Genomic DNA, 25,695 nt, shown 5'->3' with positions numbered 1-25,695 from the left:
GCACTGCAGCTCAGAAAGACTGAGTTTCAGGGATCCACCACTTTGAGAGCAAGCAGTAAGCAAGGCCTCTTATGGTTTGGGGGCAGGAGTGAGACATTACATCATTCCTCCAGGTTCACCACTGCAAACATAAGCCCAAGTAAAGGCTCATGTAACGAGCAGTTAGCGCCTTTCCTTCTTGGCATACCCAGCAAGACACGTAGGAAAACAAGAAGCCCCATGGCTACTACTTCTTTCAGTTCTACACCAGGCCCAGCAGTGTGTGATAGGTTAATTTTTCTTTACTCTTTTTAGGTCTATGATAAAAAAATTTGGTAAACTTGGGTTTAACAACATTAAACTAACTTCTTCTGGGGAGGATTTTCAGAGTGATTAATGTGCTGTAAGTCTCCAAGAGGAAAAAAAATTTTTAAAGGTCTTTTTAATTGACTTATGGTTGACTTATAATGTTGTGTTAGTTTCATGTGCATAGCAAAGTGATTCAGTTATACACATATATTATTTTTCAGATTCCAGGAGGTAAAATTTACTGTACAGTGTTTCCCAAAGTTTTATGACCATGGATTCCTTTCACTTAAGAATAATTACTTACGAATACAAAGTGCATTTTTCAAAAGTACTTTTGGACGTTGCTATGTTGCTTGCTTCACACAATTTATTTCCTGGTCGTTTAAGAAAAATCACTATAATACCCTTAATCTGTGCAGGAATATAAAGCACCTAGGGCAGAAAGAGGTACATATAAAGTGCTCAGTATTTGGAATAGTTGCCTTCCCTCTTCTGTGGCTTTCACTGGCATGCTAACCTTAATCATCCAATCATGGTAGTAACTGTATTGTTTTATTAACTTTTTGTACCATATAACACATTCCTGGACTACACAGCTACCATTTTTAAGTGAATGCTAAACATTCCTTTAATTCCCTGCTGTAACTTTCTGAAATTCTTCTCTTGCTCTTACATGTGGGATATCTTACTAATGATTATTCTTCCTTTACATTCAATACAACCTCATTCTGTGGCAAACTCTATTCACCATTGTACAATATTTACATTACTCTATCATGACATTCAGGAGACATCAATCGGTTAACGCCATGGCAATTTTGCTCATAAAAAGAAGTTAAGGAGTGTTATTAGCTGTGGCAGATACAGTGGTAGCCCCAAATATTTTGTCCACTCCCCTGCATCTGTCAGACCCCTACAATTAGGAGCAGTTATGCAATAAATGCTGGCTGACTGCCCGTGGATGGCAGCGCCACAGAATACTTCCTCAGAAGCACTGCAGAGCATTCAGGTTCTTATCAGCTGCTGCCACACCTGACCACGTGCAGACGAGATGGTGGGCTCCCATCAGCTTGACTTCCTGGGTGACCGTGTGGAGCACAGCCCCACCAGCTCGCAAGTGTGAGGCATGTGTTATGAGAAAGAAATCAACTGTCGTTGTGTTAAGTCATGCAGATTTTGTTAAGTTATATTATCATGAAAACAAAACCAGTTTTGAATAATAAAAGATCCCCCAAAAGCTGGAAGTTTTTCGGGTTCTCTTCGAAGCCACCAACAGCCTAGATACTACCTGTTTGATAATATGGAAACCTTGAAGATCCTTGTATTTGAGAATTAAGATATCCTGTAGTAAAGTTAACTAAATGGTATCCCTCAGAACACTAATTCTGGAATATAATAATACATACTATATGGGAAAATTTGGTCCTCTGGGGAAATATTTGGGAAATATGGCAAATTAAATAGCCCTCTTGGAGAGTCACTAAACGTATAAGCATGATATATGTTCCAAGACACCAATATTCCTTTAATCCAATTTTCTAAATGTAAGAATGGAACACAGTTTTTTCCATTAAATATATGGGGTAGTAACTTACAGAATTCCAATGTGGGAAAGCCAACATAAATAAATGTTTAGTACTTCTTTTCAATAGGACTGCTAAGTGATGGAGGGATTATGTATATTTTATATAGTTCAAAAGCTCCAGATAAATGGGTGCAATATAGGGAAGATAAAGAAGACACATGTTAGCTCAAAAAAGAAGCCTCTTTATTTCTAAGAAAGTGCTTGGATGGAAATAAATGAGGACAACCCTCAACTTCAGCAGGCAGCAGTCAAGCTCCAAATGCAAATAGATTATTTGTGTGGGTCCCTAAAGTACCCAAACCTTAACTTCTCAGTCATGACAAAAATTTCCTGTTACATATAAAATTTTGAAGCAGATAAACAAAGGGAAGTACAAGAGGCACACATACACACAAACATACATGTGCATGCACACGTGCATATGTGTGTGTATATACACATATATCGTGCATATAGATAAGAACATAAAAATGATTTTTTCCCCTCTCCTTAGAGAGTTGAGTCAGCTTTGCAAACAAGTCAAATAAAAATTAGGTCTGCCAAGGTTTTTAGGAGGCCTTTGACATTTACATATTGATCTAGCCCTGCTCACATGAGAACTACCCACATATACAGAGGCGCTCTCAATTTAACCTTTTATACACAGTTCCTACCACGGCTTCTATGAAACATATGTGTAAGTTTATTTTATATCTTTGATGCAGTAGGTTTACTTTCATCCTGTGCTTTCGTTAATTAGACAACATGGCTTAAGTCTAAACTTTAATGACGTTGATATTCTACATTTTATCTTTAATGATGTCCTTGAAATTTTCTTTTAAAAGTGATATTAAAACCTCAGTTTTAATCTCTCAAACTTTCATTGGCATTGCTGTATACTGTTAGGTCTTGTGCATTTAATATTCTCTTTTTAAACTATGTATGTATATATTTATTCCTGCATGTGAAGCCCCTCCTCACTATATAAAGCAGATAGAACCTGCCTTTGGTTTACTACTTCTGTAAATGAACAAGGCACTGATTGAAAAATTAGATGTTTGTTTATGTATATATATATATATATACACAAACACAAGCATGTGTGTTATGCATGTGCACAAATATGTGCGTGTAAATCTCCATGATTAGTTATCCCAAGGATTAAAGTGATAAGATGAATTTTACCTTATCGTTTTGCAGTGGTAACTAATGTTTTGAGGTACTTTACAGTGTATGTGTTACAGGTCTTTAGAATGAGTTTTGTTTTATTTAATCTCAAAATAATTCTATTATTTGCCACATACAGAATATGTTCATTGTCATTCCTTGTTTGTTGAATTTAGATATAATTTTCTAACATAGTGTTATTTAAAATTGTTATTCTGTTTATACAAATGTCTTAAAAAGAATATGGAAAGTTAGGTATTGATCAAAAACTCATTTATGTATATTTTTTTCTTTCGGGAAAGAGTATAGGCTCTTCAGTCAGTCTATCAGGGTTTTAATCCTTGTTTTGGCACATGCTAGCTGTGTGACCTCAACTAGTTGTCTAAAGAACATAGTAAGGTGATGTGGTGGGTCAACAAGATAACCTATGTGAAACACTTATTTCAACAACTGGCAGACAGTAAGCCCCCAGTACATGTTAACTCTGTTACCTTATCATCATCATAATTTATAGGTTTTGATTGCTCATACAATCTAGAATTGCAAAGCATATGACACTAAAATTCTTTTCATTTGCTAGACTGCAAAAAAAAATGAATCAAATATTTTCGTCTACTATATAGAATCTGCATACACCTGTACATTTTAAATTTAAATCTACCATATAATGATCTTCAGCTTGAGGCTGTAGGTAGGCTCTGTAGTTATTCTCTTTGACAAGAAAGGAAATCAGGAATATGATGACTGTGTGCTGCCCAGTTCACAAAACCTATTATTATTAAAAGAGCTGTAGTCAGGACTTGGGCTGTGTGATTCCTCTTCTAGAACTCTTATTATGCCTACATTGTCTGCTTCTCAAATATGTTGTAATATTTACAATTACTCAATGTACTTTACTCTTCCTCTTTTACTTCACAAGTGATAAAGTCCACGAATCAGTTTATTTAGAAATACTGTTCTAAAGGATTTTTTGAAACCATACAAATGCTAGAAGAAAGTCTGTTATTTTTTATATTCTTGGAGAAAACCTTTCAAAGCATGACACAATATTTAAAAGTGAAAGTTAATGGCATAAAAATCGAAATTTTCAGTAATTTAAAAATACAATAAAAATAAAGTTTAACATAGTCAAAAAAATTTTTAAGTGTCAAATGTAAGAAGAGAGGCTATTTCATTATTAGTTAATAAGGAAAGGACAAACAAACCCACTAGAAAAAAAAAAGATGAGCAAGTATATTCTCAGAAATATTTTAAAATATACATGTCAATATACTTAATAGGTTAAAATTTCACTCAATTAAATATTTACCAATAAAATAAGCACTTGTTAAAAATTTAAATTTCAGTATAAACCAGTGTGTGTGATGTATGGAAATAGGCATTTACACACATTGCTGTGTACATGTAGGAACAGAAATTAGATAAAACTCTTCCTACCAAAAAAATAAGTACGAATTTTTGACCCAGAAATTTCACTTTCTCTGTTTACTAGTGCCCAAGCACATAAAAAAAACTATACAGACATGAATTTTTAGCATCATTTTTGTAAGATCAGAGAACAAGAAGGCACCTGATATTAAAAGAGGCAAGTCGCAGAAAGTATGATTCAGTGTATGTACTAGTCCATATACATGTGTATATAAGTTTAAAATCTTAAAATTAATGGAGGGTATGAGGACACATCTGACATCGGTCACTTCTGAGGATTAGAACTGGTGGTTGAAAGAGACTTCTCATTTTATACCTCTCTATAATTTTCAATATTTTTTACTTGTCCATATTACTTTAATGAATTTCCTAAAATAAAAATTTGCCAATGATCACATAACAATTATTTATTCAACAAATACTGTATGTCAGGGTCTGTGCTAAGTCCTTCATATTACCACTCTCGATCTTTACAACAATGCTGAGAGGGAGCTATTTCCACTATGACTAAGAGAGGTAGGGTAGTTAGCAACAAGTCACACACTGTAGGAAGGGAAGAATTTCAAATTCCACTTAGGTCCATTCACTTCCATAGCAGATGCCCTTCACCTCAAAGCACTGCCTATTTGTGTTACAAACTAGCAATATAATAACCTCTAATTTCTGGTCATTCTCACTCCTTTCAAAATATTATTGTGGTTGTGATAATCATGTGTGTGTTCATTCATTCAACTGATTACCAGCTATGAGGCTGCTCTGTGCTCTGGGGATTCAGCAGTGCACTAAACAGATAAAACTGTCTCCCCTCCCATGAAGCCAACATTCTAGTAGATGCAGAGACAGGACAAAAAAATAGGTCAAATGTATGTCTGATGAAGATATGTAATCTCCAGGAAACAGCAGAGAAGGGAGAAAAGGGGCAGGGGCCCGATGGGAAGGGAAGCATTTTGTTGCCTCATAATCAGGTACCTGTCAAGTGTTGCACACAACTCGCCTTAGTTAGTTCTTATTGTGATGCTCTGATTTAGTTTCCTCCATTTTTTGATTAAGAAAATAAGAATGAGTTGTTAGCTAACTCCTAATCCCCAGTCAATATAGCTAGGGCCTGGTAACATCTGATTCCAAACCCTAAGTGGTCTTTCAGAGAAAAAGAGTTCCGAAAGCACTGTGCCTAAGGCGACATTAGCATGTGGACAATTTTAGCTTTCATTTTGTCTAGAGCTCTAGCGGATTTACATAAGGCAAGGTATACCCTCATAAAGAATATCCCTTCAAAATATTGCACATGCATAATCTTTTTAACATGGAAACCCCAACATACGTTAGAAATGGGTACAGTATTTTTCTGCCTTATTGCTCAAGCAGAATATTTTGCTCGAAATATAAAAATACGGTTGCAGATTTTACATAGCTCTACATTTTCAGAGTCTTGTGTGCTAAGCTACTCAGGAACTGTTGTCTATGGGACTGAACACTTAACAGCTGCCTCTGAGAATGTAAATTTGATTCTCTGGTTTGCCCATGGGAGGGTGTGACATTTTCCTCTCCAGAGAAAGAGGATTTGGATGGCATTAGGCTACTGAGTAAATAGTGATCCAAGTAAGTCCAGTGTCAACTTAGGCATCTATTTTACATGTATTTTTTTCTGAAATATCTTTCTCTAACAGTGTTCGTATTTTCATTATAATTTAACTATCCTTTCAATATATTTAAGATATGCTGTATAAAATACCATCTGAACTCCTGTGTTAGTAGGCTATTTCTGAATTGTCACACAGGAGGGTGTGTGTATTTGTGAGAATTAAGACTGAGAAGGAAATGTATCAAAGCAGTTTAACTACAAGAAAATACATATTCTTAATTAAAATATTTATTAAATTAGCCTTTATACTACCTTTTTACTAATACAACAAAGAAAAAGGTCACAGGTATAAGGGAACCATCTCCTTAAATTACCTGAAATCCCTGTAAGTTATTCTTTTTAAATGAAAAGCATAAATCATAATGAGATTACACAAGCCCGTTTCTACTTTATCATAATTAAGTGATCTGACATTTGAAAAAAACCCAATATACCTAAAGAATTTTATAACTTATTAATTGTTAAATAAGTGTGTCGGTCAAAAAACCCTGGAGAAAGAAAGCAATGCTTGAGGAAAAAGAGTGCTTTGGTATGCAGGCCTCTCACTGTTGCGGCCTCTCCTGTTGCGGAGCACAGGCTCCAGACGCGCAGGCTCAGGGGCCATGGCTCACGGGCCTAGCCGCTCTGCGGCATGTGGGATCTTCCTGGACCGGGACACGAACCCGTGTCCCCTGCATCGGCAGGCGGACTCTCAACCACTGCGCCACCAGGGAAGTCCTAAAAATGTATTTTTAATATTGAGGGTCTTTTTTACCCTCCCAAAGTGCAAGATTTGGTTAGATTTTAAAATAATGACTTTCTTTTAAACTAACTTATGGTTATGCTTTTTTATATTAAAGGGTCATCATAAATAGTAGAATTATTTAAATGTTATCTAACAGTTATCTTTTTCTCTGAAGTGATCTAAGAGAAATTTAATTTTTTTGGTTTTCATAGAAGGATTTTGTTGTGCTCATGAAACTTCTGTACAACTAACAGAAAATGATAGTGAAGAACTCCCAGTTAGAAAAATAGGCTATTTCCTTTTTAAAGTCTGTTTGTCACTCTTGTTGACTGACAGTCTCCAGTCATTTTCACAATTATTAGCCTCAATACCCTTTAGATTAATGCTGTATAGAAAAGTACGTTTTATTTAAATGTCATGAAATGAATTTTTCAAGCTCAATCATGCAGGAAAATGAGACTGATAATTCTCTTTAATTATTCATTTTAATTCCTCAGACCCAGTTTATCATCTGGAGTAATGACTGTGTAGTAAAACAGAGTATATTAGAGGTACTCAGCAAGTTAGTTCCTTTTGTCTCTCTGGCATCTGATATACTTAGATAGAAAATGGCCAAAAAAAAAAAAAAAAGGTGCTGCAGAGGATCTCAGATATAGGTAATGGGTCCTTACCAGAACATAAAAATAGACCCACAGGAGTCATATCAGTGGTGGGATGTGTGTGGGTTTTGTTTTTTTTAAATTCCTCTTGTACCAAACCAGTCACTGGGATCTGACGTCTTCATTTTTTTTTTCTGAAAGCATATTTAAACTCTCACACTTTATGTAATGAGGATTTCAGTGTAGGGTTTTTCTGCAGAATACCATTTGGTCCTACTAAGAATTGACTGTTCAGATGTTGGAGCATTTGACTGAAAAATCCTTCTTAGCCTTTTTAAAAGTGAATCATAATGATTTTTTTTAATAAAAAGATTTCTATTTCCCAAAGTAATAGAAGATGACACTACTATATAAACACTCTTAAGAAGTTATAGAACAACAACAGCAAGCAGGAATTGTTTTCTTGAAGTTCTTAGGCTTTTTAAAAAAATTAGGTTTGTGTTGTTTCCCAAGTTAGTAATCTTCTTACCTTTTATGTTAAATATTAAAACCTTGTCCACTAGTCTATGGCATTTTGCTTCTTGATGTTTAAAATCTTATGTTTATCTGTACATATTTATCAATATTTAAAACGAGGTACTATCCAATTTGATTACTGCAGAACTTTCATTGTCTACTTAGGCTATTCATACATAATTTCTAATTTAAATTATGAATAAAAGTCAACATTAATAAAATTTAGTATAGTGGAATTAGTTCTTATAAATGATTTGACACTCTTATGCCAACATGCTTCCTAATATGCAATTATTAACTAATTATTTTAGAGAGTTATTAGTTTAACTTTCTATCTGAATTTCACAACTTTTGGTGAAACTTTGTCTACATGGCTAAATGCAATGTGTTCTTTGGATATGTTCTTTTTAAGTGAACAAAGATACTGTAGTTGCTACTGGGAATGGTCAATTATATTAATTCCAAATAAGGATTCTAGATTTAATAATTTTGTATAAATTATATAAAATTCTGTAGCAGAATAAAAACAACTCAGAATTAATGATTTTGGCTATTTAGGAAGCTTATTACAAATATCAGTGAATTATTTTCCTGAATGATGATACCAAGTTTAGATAACAAAAATAATTCTGAAGAAATTTAAAGTTTTAATTTAATTAGTAAGTGAATTCATACATAAATGTAAATGGCATAAATTTTCTATATCTCAGTTTCTGGAATTATCAAGTTACATATTGAAAGATGTTTTCTAAAATCTTTTGCATGCACTTTTCAGTCCTTTCTTTACTATGTAGTTTTAAATTAGTACAAGAAACATTGTTTTTAATATTGGTTCAAAAAATAATCCAAAAAGTTTACAAAAATTGTTATGTAGATAGTCCAGTGGTCGACTGGATTTTATGAGAGAAAAAATACATAGAATTTTTTTTTCATTTATCAGAATCATTAAGAGACTGGAAAAATAAATCCAATACATAATCATCAGATAGCAGGTTAAACTGGGAAGAATCTCAAAATTACAATTGGAGAGGTACTTGGACAGAGTATATTGAAAATTTTGAAATTTACCTTGAAAGTTATAGTTGCTACCTGTATTTTTTACGAAAATATTTTGTGAAGTTTACTCAAACATATTTGAATCTTGTGGATTTTTTGGTCCTGAAGGAACTGATTCTGTAACTATTATCTGATTTAATCACAAGGTGTTTTAGTTCAAGTGGGTGTTTTAGGCCCAAGTCATAGCTGAAAATTTCAAGGAGCATTGTTTTAAGCCAGAAGCTTCCTTTTTATTTGCATGATAGTCTTAGTTCCTGTATACATAAATAACAAATCATCTCATCAGATTTTATGGTAATCTAAGTGTTTTACAAATAATCATTCCTACTTGTGTAAACTATATATATTTATTAGATTTTTAAAAAATAATACTTGGCCAGTATGCGATAATATTTTACTGTTATGATTGTTCAAAATAACACATCATAATAACATTTGAAATAAAAATAACATGTGCTATGATAGGAATCTCTATTCATTATCTCATTTAATTTGATCTGACATTTGCAATCTTATATGATGTATCCTATCTCCAGTTAGAGAAAATTGAGCCACAGAGAAATTATAATATTAAGACCCAGAATTGACCTAAATTACTTAACTTCAAAGCCCAGAATCATAACTCTTGAAAATTGTATAGTATCTTATTATTTACAGTAAAACTTGAGATAGAAAAAAAACAGAGAATAGCATTTCTGTCTTGGATTCATCAAGAATGGCTCTAGATAATCCTATTTGAACCAACATGACTCTAAGAGAATCATTTCAAACTTATAGTAATCCCTGTAAATCAAGTACTGCAAAAAGTACTCTAAAAGATAGGCTTATTTCTAGAAGAATCCTTAGTATAATATAACAATATAACAATAAATATAGTATTTATTGTTTTAATTTTTTAAGACTGTGACCAAAACAAGTTGTAAGTTGTAATATTTGAGAGGCATAATTTAGTGAAGTATATTATAGATGTCTGTAAATGTTTTTCTATTATATATTTTTAGCTCCACATATTCTGATAGGATGGAAATGCAGAAGTAAATTAGAAGCATTATGGTAACTTCAATAAGAAAAGGTGTTGGAGATCTCCTAATCTAATTATTTAAATATTTTCTACAGAGCCCTTGGGTTCTGTGGGAATGACTCAGAGCCCAAATGAGATGTGACTGGAAAGGGCAAGGGCCACAGTTCTTGCTAACTTTGACCAGAATAGCTGTTCTTTTAACTATCTTTATGTATTGAGATTGCACGTAAAATAAGTACTAGTCTAATGACCTTCTGGTTCCACATAATGAAACACAACCAGATTTAAATGATTGATTTAACTAGCTTGAATGTGAATCTGCATATTACTCGTGTCTGGGGAATCATGGCTTTGTAAACACACCTAGATATCGTGTAAAGTAAGAGTGTGAAAAGGAACTTAATTTTAAAAGTTAACTTTCATCATTCATATTCTACCTGTTGTTGCATTAACCATAACCAAAACTCTAAAACTGGGTTTTGTGGGTAGATACTGTATTTATTAGGTGAGGAAGACTGTGTATCAAAAGAATCGCAGCATGTGTCTAGTGGAAAACAGAGGTGTGTGATCTGGCTTCCTGTTCCAAGGAAAAGTGGAAGGAAGGTTTATGGATAGAATAGGAAATTTGAGATACTCATGAGTACGAAAATGTCATACAGGTCCTGGCATTCATTTGTGGTACAAGTATGTACTCTTGTCATCTGAAACTGTTTTAAAGTTTTGTAGTTCACATCCCAGGAAATTTTACCTCTGGCCAAGCCTTTCCTTCAGGGGGGTTTCCCAGGGAACACAGCTCTATCCACACATCTGAATAATAACAGATTCTCTGGGAAAATTCTCTGATTTTCTGACCCATTTACTGGACATGCATCTTATAGCTCAGTCTCAGTTCCTACCACCAGGTTTCCAACATAGTGGAAAGGCATAACACTCATAAGTTCATCCTAGAAACACTCCATAGGTATGACAGCAAAAAAAGAAACAGAAAAATTCTATTTCCTCTTTCAAAGATAGCCCACATGTAGATATACTCATGAGTTCTACAAATGAGAATAATCTATGAGCTGACACAGCTAATCTCCCTATAGACTCAAGAAAGGTATGCAATTAGTGGTATCTTAAAACATGCTTTCTTATTTTCTCTTCTTGACCTAAGTCCCAATAATTAGTTTTCTTTCCTGTACCTGTGATTATTCTTTGTTTTCTAAATTTAAGTACTTTAAGCAAGCAGTAAATTACTACAGATATCAATGTCTTATCTATTTCTTATGATGAAGAAATAACAATAAAAAATAAAATTTAATGTAATTAGTAGGTAAAATAGATTTTAATATGTAAGAAGCTACACTATTAAGAAAACCAAGCATGCAAGGCAAAAATTTTATATGCTCTAAATAGCTGCATTTGAGAGAAGAGTGGGGACAAACGACACTGGTTTCCAAAGATAAACATAAGTGGAAAAGCTAAGTAAAACATACTGAGTAACCTGGACTTTTCTCTTATGTACTCAGTGCATGTCTTACATAATGTGTTTGTCCCGCTTTTGCTTCAGGTGAATAAAACTACAGTTGACCCTTGAACAAAACAGGTTTGAACTTTGTGAGTCCACTTTTACACAGAATTTTTTTCAATAAGTACTACAGTACTACCCGATCCACAATGTGTAGTTGGTTGGATCCATGGATGCAGAATCACAGATAAGGAGGACTTACTGTACAGTTAGTTATATAAGGTTCTTCCACTGTGCACAGTGTCCATGCCTGTAATCCCTCTGTGTTGTTCAAGGGTCAAATGTATTTGGAATTTTGTAGTATGAAGCATAAGGTTAAAGCACGATTATAATAGCAATACTTAATCATGCTGACAAGACACTGAAGCATAATTAATGGACTCACGGTCCCCCCTTATCCACAGGTGTTGGGGGATATCTTCTAAGACCCTCAGCGTGTGCCTGAAACCATGGATAGCAGGATAGCACCAAATCCTAAGTAGTCCCCCCTTATACATGATTTTGCTTTCTACATGTTCAGTTACCCTCAGTTGGCCTTGTTTGACCATGGGTAAGTAAAACTATAGAAAGCAAAGCTGCTGATAAAGCAGGACTACACTCATGTGAAATATCTTGCCTGTTCTTACAGGAAAACGTGGAAATTTACATCAAGATAAGGAAAGTGAGTCAGGCAGTTCAAAATTTGAAAAAGTAGGTAAAGTCAATCTTTTTCTGTTGAAAATATCAGTACACGTATGCAGGAATGTTAGAGTAACTCTTGTATCTTTGCTTATGCATCATCCAGACAGTGTTAGACTAAGAACTGTCTAACCATGCAATTCAACACAATAAATTATTGACACTTCTGTTTTCTGATGAGCTTGACTCAACAGCAGTGGGCTGTGTACACTATCTCACTTCAGTTTTAAATTCAAAGCAGACAGAGCCTAGGCAGTACCCAGGTCTGCCCATGACTTGACACCTTTGGACTCAGGGTCCTTGCAAGTCATAATAATGAGTTTTAAGGTTTAGAGAGTAAAGCACTGAAGAATATGTTGCCCCCTGGGTTTTCTAATGTACTTTCTTGGGACTCTTTGCCCTTTGGGACCCTTCCCTGTAGTCCATGGGGTGCTTGAATAAAGGAGAATGATTCTGGGAAAGGTCAGGTAAATTCTAAACTTAGTGATGGCACAGAATCTGAAAATTGGCAGATATACACACATATATCCATTTTAGAAACAGTAGTTCTGTAAATTTTAGAACAATTTGGTACAGTCTCCCAAGACTGAACTAGGAAGAAATAGAAAACATGAACAGACCAAGCACTGAAATTGAAATTGTAATTTTAAAACTCCCAACAAACAAAAGTCCAGGACTGATGGCTTCACAGGCAAATTCTATCAAACATTTAGAGAAGAGCTAACATCCATCCTTCTGAAACTATTCCAAAAAATTGCAAAGTAAGGAAAACTCCCAAACTCATTCTATGAGGCCACCATCACCCTGATACCAAAACCAGACAAAGATACCACAAAAAAAGAAAATTACAGGCCAATATCACTGATGAACATAGATGCAAAAATCCTCGACAAAATACTAGCAATACGAATCCAACAAAACATTAAACGAATCATACACCATGATCAAGTGGGATTTACCCCAGGGATGCAAGGATTTTTCAATATCCACAAATCAATTGGTGTGATATACCACATCAACAAATTTAAGAATAAAAACCATATGATCATCTCAATAGATGCAGAAAAAGCTTTTGACAAAATTCAGCACCCATTTATGATAAAAACTCTCCAGAAAGGGGGCACAGAGGGAACCTACCTCAACATAATAAAGGCCATATATGACAAACCCACAGTGAATGTCATAATGGTGAAAAGCTGAAAGCATTTCCTCTATGATCAGGAGCAAGACAAGGATGTCCACTCTTGCCACTTTTATTCAACATAGTTTTGGAAGTCCTAGCTACGGCAATCAGAAAAGAAAAAGAAATAAAATGAATCCAAATTGGAAAAGAAGTTAAACTGTCACTGTTTGCAGGTGACATGGTACCATACATAGAAAATCCTAAAGATGCTACCAGAAAACTACTAAGCTCATTAATGAATTTGGTAAAGTTGCAGGTTACAAAATTAATACACAGAAATCTGTCCATTTCTATACATTAACAATGAAAGATCAGAAAGAAATCTGTCCATTTCTATACATTAACAATGAAAGATCAAGAAATAATCCCACCTACCATCGCATCAAAAAGAATAAAATAGCTATGAATAAACCTACCTAAGGAGACAAAAGACCTGTACTCAGAAAACTATAAGGTGCTGATGAAAGAAATCAAAGATGACACAAATGGATGGAAAGATATACCATGTTCCTGGATTGGATGAATCAATATTGTCAAAATGACTATACTACCCACGGCAATCTACAGATTCAGTGGAATCCCTATCAAATTATCAATGCCATTTTTCACAGAACCAGCACAAAAAAAATCTTAAAATTTGTATGGAGAAACAAAAGACCCTGAATAGCCATGGCAATCTTGAGAAAGAAAAAAGGAGCTGGAGGAATCAGGCTCCCTGAGTTCAGACTATACTACAAAGGTATAGTTATCAAAACAGTATGGTACTGGCACAAAAATAGAAATATAGATCAATGGAACAGGATTGAAAGTCCAGAGATAAACTCACACACCTATGCTCAATTAATCTATGACAAAGGAGGCAAGACTGTACAATGGAGAAAAGACAGCCTCTTCAATAAATGGTGCTGGAAAACTGACAGCTACATGTAAAAAAATAAAATTAGATCATTCTTTAACACTGTATAAAAAAATAAGTTCAAAATGGATTAAAGACCTAAATGTGAGACTGAACACTATAAAACTCCTAGAGAAAAACACAGGCAGAACACTCTCTGACATAAATTGCAGCAATATCCTTTTCAATCTATCTCCCACAGTAATGGAAATAAGAACAAAAATAAACAAATGGTACCTAGTTAAAATCAAAAGCTTTTGCACAGCAAAGGAAACCATAAACAAAATGAATAGAACAATTTTTATTCCACCTGTCAGAATTGCAAAGGACATTGATATTGTATAATTTTTAGTGGTGCTTATACAGAAAATAAAATATCTTTCCAAAAGAGATGACTTTATCTTTGAGTTATATATTTTTTGTTATGTAAACAAAACTGGAATTTGACCCTGGGGATTTTCTGTCCCAACTTTTTAATGAGTTGAAACCATAGGTTTCTACAGAGATTTTCCTTCAGCTTCCTAAAGATGGGACAGGATAGTGTTAGCTGGGAGGTGGGAGATCAAGTTAGGAATTGGGGTCAGGGTTCCCACCACCGTTGTAATCACAGTCACTCTGCCTGGTCTTCCATGTAAGAAACTGAGTGAAAAACTGGTTCAGCTGCTTAATATAAAAACTGCTTAAATTTAAAAATGCAGACCTCATCTTAGCATCTTATTTTATACATGAGGAAATTGAGGAAAAGAGTGATTAAGGGGCTTGCCCATGGTCACCTGGCAAGAGAGTGGCAAGACTTTAGTTTAATCTCCAGTCTACCAGACTCAATTACACCAGGTTGGATCCCTGTATTCTGATAACCTGCAGGTGAGAACTGGGGAATGGTCTATGACAGCGGTCCCCAACCTTTTGGCACCAGGGACCAGTTTCGTGGAAGACAATTTTTCCATGGGTCGGGGAGGGGGGATGGTTTTGGGATGATTCAAGGGCATTACATTTATTGTGCACTTTATTTCTATTATTATTACATTGTAATATATAATGAAATAATTATACAACTAACCATAATGCAGAATCAGTGGGAGCCCTGAGCTTGTTTTCACTTGCCACTCACTGAGAGGGTTTTGATATGAGTCTGCAAGTAATTGATTTATTATGGTCTCTCTGCAGTCAAACCTCTCTGCCAATGATAATCTGTATTTGCAGCCATTCCCCAGTGCTAGCATCACCACCTTAGCTACACCTCAGATCATCAGGCATTAGATTCTCATAAGGAGCACGCAATCTAGATCCCTTGCATGTGCAGTTCATGAACAGTAGGGTTCGTGCTCCTATGAGAATCTAATGCCGCCACTGATCTGACAGGAGGTGGAGCTCAGGCAGTAATGTGAGTGATAGGGAGCGGCTATAAATACAGATGAAGCTTCGCTTGCTTACCCGCCACTCACCTCTTGCTGTGAAGCCCAGTTCATAAGAGGCCATGGACCGGTACTGGTCCATGGCCTGGCGGTTGGGGACCTCTGGCCTATGAAATGGGCAGTCAGTAAAATATTAATCAGCTCACCTGAATAAGATCACTTGTATATACTACAGAACACCTGGATGATAGTTTCTACTTAGCAATTACAATGATCGTTTAACAGATGATGTTTCACAAAATTTTTAAGGGGCTGTGCAATTATCCTTTGCAAAGGATATCCTACTTGAGACTATCTAGTCATTACTATCAGGTTTAAATAACTTGTTCCATTGCATTATGACAACCCTGGTCAAAGCCATAGGAGGTAGCATGTTATTTTTCACCCTCCATCCCCAAGCAATTAATAAAAATCCTATCCTACTTGCTCAGGGACATATAAAATTCCATAGGAAAAGTAAATCACTTGTTTAGGCTTCTGATTTCTCCAATATAAACATTTTGTTTACATTGGAAAATCATGTGACACTAATGACTATACAAGTTACCTAGCCACCAAGACCTCAGCGTGAATCAGTTTGTTCATCCTGATTTACAGTGGAAGTATCCTAGGTATTAGGCATAGGTAAAGGGAAATCCTAAAGGATATAAAACAAATAAACTGCCATGAAAGGAGGAACCAAGATGGCAGGGTAGAAGGACAGGCTTTCACTCCCTCTTGTGAGAACACCAGAATCACGACTAGCTTCTGGACAATCATCAACAGGAAGACACTGGAACTCACCAAAAAAGATACCCAACATCCAAAGACAAAGGAGAAGCCACAATGAGATGGTAGGAGGGGTGCAATCACAGTAAAATCAAATACCTCAACTGCTAGGTGGGTGACTCACAGACTGGAGAACACTTACACCACAGAAGTCCACTCACTGAAGTGAAAGTTCTGAGCCCCACGTCAGGCTCCCCAACCTGGGGGTCCAGCAACGGGAGGAGGAATTCCTAACGAATCAGACTTTGAGGCGTACTGGGAATTGATTGCAGGACTTTGACAGGATTGGGGGAAACAAAGACTCCACTCTTGGAGGGCACACACAAAGTAGTGTGTGCATCGGGACCCACGGTAAGGAGCAGTGACCCCGGGGGAGACTGAACCGAACCTACCTGTTAGTCTTGTAGGGTCTCCTGCAGAGGCAGGGTGTGGCTGTGGCTCACCGTGGGGACAAGGACACTGGCAGCAGAAGTTCTGGGAAGTACTCCTTGGTGTGAGCATTCCCAGAGTCTGTCATTAGACGCAACAAAGAGCCCAGGTAGGCTACAGTGTTGGCTTGCCTCTGGCCAAGAAACCAACAGGGAAGGAACCCAGCCCCATCCATCAACAGTCAAGTGGATTAAAGTTTAACTGAGCTCTGCCCACCAGAGCAACAGTCAGCTCTACCCACCACCAGTCCCTCCAATCAGGAAACTTACACAAGCCTCTTAGATAGCCTCATCCACCAGAGGGCAGACAGCAGAAGCAAGAAGAACTATAATCCTGCAGCCTCTGGAACAAAAACCACATTCACAGAAAGATAGACAATATGAAAAGGCAGAGGGCTATGTACCAGATGAAGGAACAAGGTAAAACCCCAGAAAAACAACAAAATGAAGTGGAGATAGGCGACCTTCCAGAAAAAGAATTCAGAATAATGATAGTGAAGATGATCCAGGACCTCGGAAAAAGAATGGAGGCAAAGATCGAGAAGATGCAAAAAATGTTTAACAAAGACCTAGAAGAATTAAAGAACAAACAAACAGAGATGTAGAATACAATAACTGAAATGAAAACTATACTAGAAGAAATCAATAGCAGAATACCTGAGGCAGAAGAATGGATAAGTGACCTGGAAGACAGAATGGTGGAACTCACTGCTGCGGAACAGAATAAAGGAAAAAGCATGAAAAGAAATGAAGACAGCCTAAGAAAACTCTGGGACAACACTAAAAGCAATAACATTCGCATTATAGGGGTCCCAGAAGGAGAAGAGAGAGAGAAAGGACCAGAGAAAATATTTGAAGAGATTATAGTCAAAAACTTCCCTAACACGGGAAAGGAAATAGCCACGCAAGTCCAGGAAGTGCAGCAAGGGCCATAAAGGATAAACCCAAGTAGAACCATGCTGAGACACATAGTAATCAAATTGGCAAAAGTTAAAGACAAAGAAAAATTATTGAAAGCAGCAAGGGAAAAATGACAAATAACATTCAAGGGAACTCCCATAAGGTTAACAGCTGATTTCTCAGCAGAAACGCTACAAGCCAGAAGGGAGTGGCATGATACACTTAAAGTGATGAAGGGGAAGAAGCTACAACCAAGAGTACTCTACCCAGCAAGGATCTCATTCAGATTCGATGGAGAAACCAAAAGCTTTACAGACAAGCAAAACCTAAGAGAATTCAGCACCACAAAACCAGCTCTACGACAAATGCGAAATAAATTTCTCTAAGTAGGAAACAAAAGAGAAGAAAAAGACCTAGAAAAACAAACCCAAAACAATTAAGAAAATGGTCATAGGAACATACATATCGATAATTACCTTAAACGTGAAAGGATTAAATGCTCCAACCAAAAGACACAGGCTTGCTGAATGGATACAAAAAGAAGACGCATATATATGCTGGCTACAAGAGGCCCACATCAGACCTAGGGACACATACAGAGAGAAAGTGAGGGGATGGAAAAAGATATTCCATGCAAATGGAAATCAAAAGAAAGCTGGAGTAGCTATACTCATATCAGATAAAATAGACTTTAAAATAAAGAATCTTACAAGAGACAAGGAAGGACACTAAATAATGATCAAGGGATCACTCCAAGAAGAAGATATAACAATTATAAATACATACACACCCAACATAGGAGCACCTCAATACATAAGGCAACTGCTAACAGCTATAAAAGAGGAAATAGACAGGAACACAATAATAGTGGACGACTTTAACACCTCACTTACACCAATGGACAGATCATTCAAAATGAAAATAAATAAGGAAACAGAAGCTTTAAATGACACAATAGACCAGATAGATTTAATTGATATTTATAGGACATTGCATCCAAAAACAGCAGATTACACTTCCTTCTCAAGTGCACACAGAATGTTCTCCAGGATAGATCACATCTTGGGTCACAAATCAAGTCTCAGTTAATTTAAGAAAACGGAAATCATATCAAGCATCTTTTCTGACCACAATACTATGAGATTAGAAATGAATTACAGGGAAAAACACATAAAAAACACAAACAAATGGAGGCTAAACAATGTTACTAAATAACCAAGAGATCACTGAAGAAATCAAAGAGGAAATAAAAAAATACTTAGAGACAAATGACAATGGGAACACGCCTATCCAAAACCTATGGGATGCAGCAAAAGCAGTTCTAAGAGGGAACTTTATAGCTATACAAGCCTATCTCAAGAAACAAGAAATATCTGAAATAAACAATCTAACCTTACAACTAAAGGAACTAGAGAAAGAAGAACAAACAAAACCCAAAGTTAGCAGAAGGAAAGAAATCATAATGATCAAGCAGAAATAAATGAAATAGAAACAAAGAAAACAAGAGCAAAGATCAATAAAACTAAAAGCTGGTTCTTTGAGAAGATAAACAAAATTGATAAACCATTAGCCAGACTCATAAAGAAAAAGGGAGAGGACTCAAATCAATAAAATTTGAAATGAAAAAGGAGAAGTTACAACAGACACCACAGAAATACAAATCATCCTAAGAGACTACTACAAGCAACTCTACACCAATAAAATGGACAACCTGGAAGAAATGGACAAATTCTTAGAAAGGGATAACCTTCCAAGACTGAACCAGGAAGAAATAGAAAACATGAACAGACCAATCACAAGTAATGAAATTGAAACCATGATTAAAAATCTTCCAACAAACAAAAATGCAGAACCAGATGGCTTCACAGGTGAATTCTATCAAACATTTAGAGAAGAGTTAACACCCATCCTTCTCAAACTCTTCCAAAAAATTGTGTAGGAAGGAACACTCCCAACCTCATTCTATGAGGCCACCATCACCCTGATACCAAAACCAGATAGAGATACTACAAAAAAAGAAAATTACAGACCAGTATCACTGATGAATATAGATGCAAAAATCCTCAACAAAATACTAGCAAACAGAATGCAACAACACATTAAAAGGATCATACACCATGATCAAGTGGGATTTATCCCAGGGATGCAAGAATTCTTCAATATATGCAAATCAATCAATCTGATATACCACATTAACAACCTGAAGAATGAAAACCATATGGTCATCTCAATAGATGCAGAAAAACCTTTTGACAGAATTCAACACCCATTTATGATAAAAACTCTCCAGAAAGTGGGCATAGAGGGGGCCTACCTCAACATAATAAAAGCCATATATGACAAACCCACAGCAAACATCATTCTCAGTGGTGAAAAACTGAAAGCATTTCCTCTAAGATCAGGAACAACACAAGGATGTCCACTCTCACCACTATTATTCAACATAGTCTTGGAAGTCCTAGCCATGGCAATCAGGAGAAAAAGAAATAAAATGAATACAAATTGGAAAAGAAGAAGTAAGACTGTCTCTGTTTGCAGATGACATGATACTATACATAGAGAATCCTATAAATGCCATCAGAAGACTACTAGTGCTAATCAATAAATTTGGTAAAGTTGCAGGATACAAAATTAATGCACAGAAATCCCTTGCATTCCTATACACTAATGTTGAAAAATCTGAAAGAGAAATTAAGGAAACACTCCCATTTACCACTGCAACAAAAAGAATAAAATACCTAGGAATAAACCTACCTAGGGAGACAAAAGACCTGAATGCAGAAAACTATAAGACACTGATGAAAGAAATTAAATATGATACCAACAAGTGGAGAGATATACCATGTTCTTGGATTGGAAGAATCAATATTGTGGAAATGACTATACTACCCAAAGCAATCTACAGATTCAATGCAATCCCTGTCAAATTACCAATGGCATTTTTTACGGAACTAGAACAAATAATCTTAAAATTTGTATGGAGACACAAAAGACCCCGAATAGCCAAAGCAGTCTTGAGGGAAATAAACGGCGCTGGAGGAATCAGACTCCCTGACTTCAGACTATACTACAAAGCTACAGTAATCAAGACAGTACGGTACTGGCACAAAAACAGAAACATCGATCAATGGAGCAAGATAGAAACCCCAGAGATAAACCCACGCACCTATGATCAACTAATCTATGACTAAGGAGGCAAAGATATACAATGGAGAAAAGACAGTCTCTTCAATAAGTGGTGCTGGGAAAACTGGACAGGTACATGAAAAAGAATGAAATTAGAACACTCCCTAACACCATACACAAAAATAAACTCAAAATGAATTAGAGACCTAAATGTAAGACCAGACACTATAAATCCCTTAGAGGAAAACATAGGAAGAACACTCTTTGACATAAATCACAGCAAGATCTTTTTGATCCACCTCCTAGAGTACTGGAAATAAAAACAAAAATAAAGAAATGGGACCTAATGAAACTTCAAAGTTTTTGCACAGCAAAGGAAACCATAAACAAGATGAAAAGACAACCCTCAGAATAGCAGAAAATATTTGCAAATGAATCAACGGACAAAGGATTCATCTCCAAAATATATAAACAGGTCATGCAGCTCAATATTAAAGAAACAAACAACCCAATCCAAAAATGGGCAGAAGACCTAAATAGACATTTCTCCAAAGAAGACATACAGATGGCCAAGAAGCACATGAAAAGCTGCTCAACATCACTAATAATTAGAGAAATGCAAATCAAAACGACAATGAGGTATCACCTCACACCAGTTAGAATGGGCATCAGCAGAAAATCTACAAACAACAAATGCTGGAGAGGGTGTGGAGAAAAGGGAACCCTCTTGCACGGTTGGTGGGAATGTAAATTTATACAGCCACTATGGAGAACAGTATGGAGGTTCTTTAAAAAGCTAAAAATAGATTTACCATATGATCCAGCAATCCCACTACTGGGCATATTCCAAAGAAAACCATAATTCAAAAAGACACATGCACCCCAATGCTCATTGCAGCACTGTTTACAATAGCCAGGTCATGGAAGCAACCTAAATGCCCATTGACAGATGAATGGTAAAGAAGTTGTGGTACATATATACAATGGATTATTACTCAGCCATAAAAAGGAACAAAATTGAGTCATTTTTTGAGACGTGGATGGATCTAGAGACTGTCATACAGAGTGAAGTATGTCAGAAGGAGAAAAACAAATATCATATATTAACGCATGTATGTGGAACCTAGAAAAATCGTATAGATGAACTGGTTTTCAGGGCAGAAGTTGAGACACAGATGTAGAGAACAAACACATGGACACCAAGGGAGGAAAGCCACAGTGGGGTGGGGATGGTGGTGTGCTGAATTGGGCGATTGGGATTGACATGTATACACTGATGTGTATAAAATTGATGACTAATAAGAACCTGCTGTATAAAAAAAATGCCATGAAAAATGGTTATAATTTTGTTATACATTTGGGGGAAAACCTAACTTTCCTTATTTTCTTAAAGAATTAATTAATATCAAGACTTTAAAAGAATTAAATGGTTCCTCAAGTGGAGAGAAATGCTAATAAAATCATCAGAGTGGTATTTCTACCACTACAAAGCTAGGGAGGGAAAAACTGAGACCATAACAAAATATAAGTTTTATTATTATAGCCACGAGGATGACAAAAATATTGTTTATGTGTCTTTTCTGTCTATAGCCTCCATTCTGTTGGCATTTTTGTTTTCCTTTGCCAGGGGCATTTTGAAGCAGGGAATAATTTTTTATAAGTACAAAGCACATTCCATTTATCAATGTCAGGTCAACCCCATTTTAAAAAATGCTGTTGCAAACAAAATATCTCAAATGAACAGGTTTTTGAATACTAGAATAGCAAATTCTTACTAACTTTGTTACAGAAGGATCTACCAATTCCACTAAGAGTTTTCTTTCAATCTTTATGAAAGGAGCATATATTATATGAAGATACCAAAGATAAGACTGACTAGGTGAAATACATACTGACACAATCTACATATTTTAACAGAATTGGCATGAGTCAGCTGTCCATGACAAAATGAACAATATTGCACTTGAATATGTTAAAAAATTCATTTGAGACTAGTAAGAAACCAATGCTGTGACAGAAACTAGGTATCCTCTACCTTACATATTTTCTTCAAATCTTTTTTACCTCACAACTATCTAAAAGTCAGTTACTAAAAATTAAATTGAAAATACTCTTCTTTAAAATATTTCAATGTTTTCAACACTGTGCATAAGAAAGAATTTAGGCATGAACTCAATATTCCTGGCAGTGGAATTTTCTTTTAATGGTGCTTATAATTTTGATGATATTAGAGACTATTCTAGTATTATTTTCCAAACTTACCCATGCTTTTCTGTTTTAACAGATAGCTTATAAATGATTAGAAAAAATGATTTCTTCGCAGACTCATCAGATCATTTCCTATAAAATCTCTATCTTTCTATTTGTGAAAAAGGAATAGTAAAGAAAACATCTGTCACTGTACTTGCTTAGCATTTGGATGGAAAAGACATCAGTCCACCCACATTCAGTTTGCAGAAGAACTCTAGGTAGGGTGCAGACAGATGGTTGTGTTTGAGTGGAGAAGCCAGATAGAGGATAAAGATGCCCGTATGTGCCCCAAGCTGATGGAAGGTAGGCAGGGGGTGAGAGTACAGTAAGCACATTCTCCTTAGTTAATATTTCAGTGTGTTAATCATCCATAGAAAGAAAATTTAAAAGAGGAGAATTTTAAAGAAATGCTCTATGTGACAATATGTATTACTTCTACCACTGGTAGGTAGTTCAAATCAAGAAAGGACAAAACCTAGAAAGTTTTGTGTATTAAAAAAAGCATCTGTTTATTTACAACTGGCAAAATGATCTGTTTCAGTTGCATGTTTACTTTGATCTTTTTCTACTGGTATTTAAGTTTCTGCTTTATGATCTCCTTCCAATGATAGAACCAGAACTCCTGGAAACCACGTTCATCAGACCTGGGAGTTTGAAAGAAGCAGGTGCTGAACCTTAGCTGTCCCCCTGAACAAGAAAAATGGGCTGCGATCGAAACTGTGGGCTCATCGCTGGTGCTGTCATTGGTGCACTCATGGCTGTGTTTGGAGGTATTCTAATGCCAGTTGGAGACATGCTTATTGAGAAGACAGTTAAAAAGGTACAAGTATTATCAAGAATGTTTCTTGTCATCCTGATTCATTCTATCTTCCATCCCTTTTTGGCTTAGGGTGCCTGCTTTATATTTCATTGTAACTGGCAATTCTGTGTCTTCGACACAAAGGTGATAATGAACAATTGAAACTCTACATGATAGAGAAATGGTCAAAGCATGATGTATATTCTATATGAATGCACTGTCATCTTAAGTCTAAATATCCAAATTTTGATAAAAAACTATATTAGGTATGCATATTAAAAGAAATAATTGCTTTTAATTATGTCCAAAGAGTATGTTGATATGCTTTTATTTGCATACATATATACCATTTTTTATTGAAAGAAATATTCTTTAAATTTATTGGCACACAGTTGTTCACAGCAGTCTCTTATGATTTTTTGCATTTCTGTGGTGTTGGTTGTAACTTCTTTTTCATTTTTGATTTTATTGATTTGGGCCATTTCTCTTTTTTTTCCGATGAGTCTGGCTAAAGGTTTATCAACTTTATTTATCTTTTCCAAGAACTAGTTTTTAGTTTTGTTGATGTTTATTTTTTGTATCTATTTCATTTATTTCTGCTCTTATCTTTATGATCTCTTTCCTTCTACTAACTTTGGATTTCTTTTTGTTCTTCTTTCTCTAGTTCCTTTAGGTGTGAGGTTAGGTTGTTTAACTGAGATTTTTCTTGTTTCCTGAGGTAAACTTGTATAGCTATAAATTACCCTGTTAGAACTACTTTTGCTGCATCCCATAGGTTTTGGATCATCATGTTTTCATTTTCATTTGTCTCTAGGTAATTTTTGATTTCCTCTTTGATTTCTTCAGAGATCCATTGGCTGTTTAGAAGTACATTATATAGCCTCCACGTGTTTTTCTTTTTCCAGCTTTGTTTTCGTGTCGTTTAAGACTCCCTTTTAATAAGATTATTGCACAGTCTGCACATAATAAAAGGCACTCTGGTCTAGTGTGGTGGAGTACATAGAACTGATGGGTGATGGGATACAATGGAATAAAAGGACTAAATAGGGAGAGGAGTGAAAGTTGCAAACTGTAAGATAACCAGTTGAGTTATTGAAGGAGATGTATTCCTTAGAAGAATAAAAAACAGAGGTTTTAGAAGTGATTTGATATGAACATCAGATGTATTTCAAAGGTCAGTGCTCAGAGAGATTTGATCATTACTAAAGAGATTACAGATAAAACTAAGCAATAGGTTCACTTTCTAGAGAGTCTGAATGTAGAGACAAAAAGACCGAGAAACTGGCCAACAGTAGGAGTCACATCTCTGAATTATGTGTAAACCCAGTGAGCCAAGTGTCTTACCCCTACCTCAAGAGCACTTAAGCTAAGGCTGTTATTTCACAAATATATACAAGCTTTAGTACTGGTCAGTTTTTGTTTACCATTGAAATCATTGCAGATTACTTGCTTCATTTAATGGACTAATACCAAATTGGGAAAGTTATTACCTGCATACAAACACTATTTAAAAAAAAAAGAAGATTTAAAGTGCTTAATTTTAACAGATCAGAAAATCATCTCATGATGTTATCTAATTTTTAAAGTATAGATTCGGTACTCTACGATACCTTTCAATGCTAAAAAATGGTCCTCAGACTCCAGCATTTGAAATGGCCTAAAATAGTCCATACAGTTTACTTCATATATATATATATATTCATATTTCTTTACTGTTTATTTCCAAGGGATTTTTTTT

The 25,695-nt window shown here is 35.5% G+C and overlaps 1 protein-coding gene across 1 annotated transcript in view; it reads left to right on the top strand.

The window, feature by feature from the left end:
- Positions 1–23,300: 23,300 nt before the first annotated feature.
- Positions 23,301–25,695, top strand: part of LOC111164620 (platelet glycoprotein 4-like) — a 32,833-nt gene continuing 30,438 nt past the window's right edge. The window contains exon 1 of the mRNA XM_022554379.2: positions 23,301–23,978. Coding sequence (XP_022410087.2) covers positions 23,859–23,978 — 120 coding nt within the window. The 5' untranslated portion in view covers positions 23,301–23,858. The remainder of the gene's footprint in view (positions 23,979–25,695) is intronic.

The sequence above is a fragment of the Delphinapterus leucas genome, chromosome 9 (assembly GCF_059928025.1).
Source record: "Delphinapterus leucas isolate spDelLeu-1000000601 "Yukka" chromosome 9, BTC_Dleu_Yukka2, whole genome shotgun sequence".
In the NCBI taxonomy this organism is placed as follows: Eukaryota; Metazoa; Chordata; class Mammalia; order Artiodactyla; family Monodontidae; genus Delphinapterus; species Delphinapterus leucas.
This window is presented reverse-complemented; position numbering and strand designations above follow the sequence as displayed.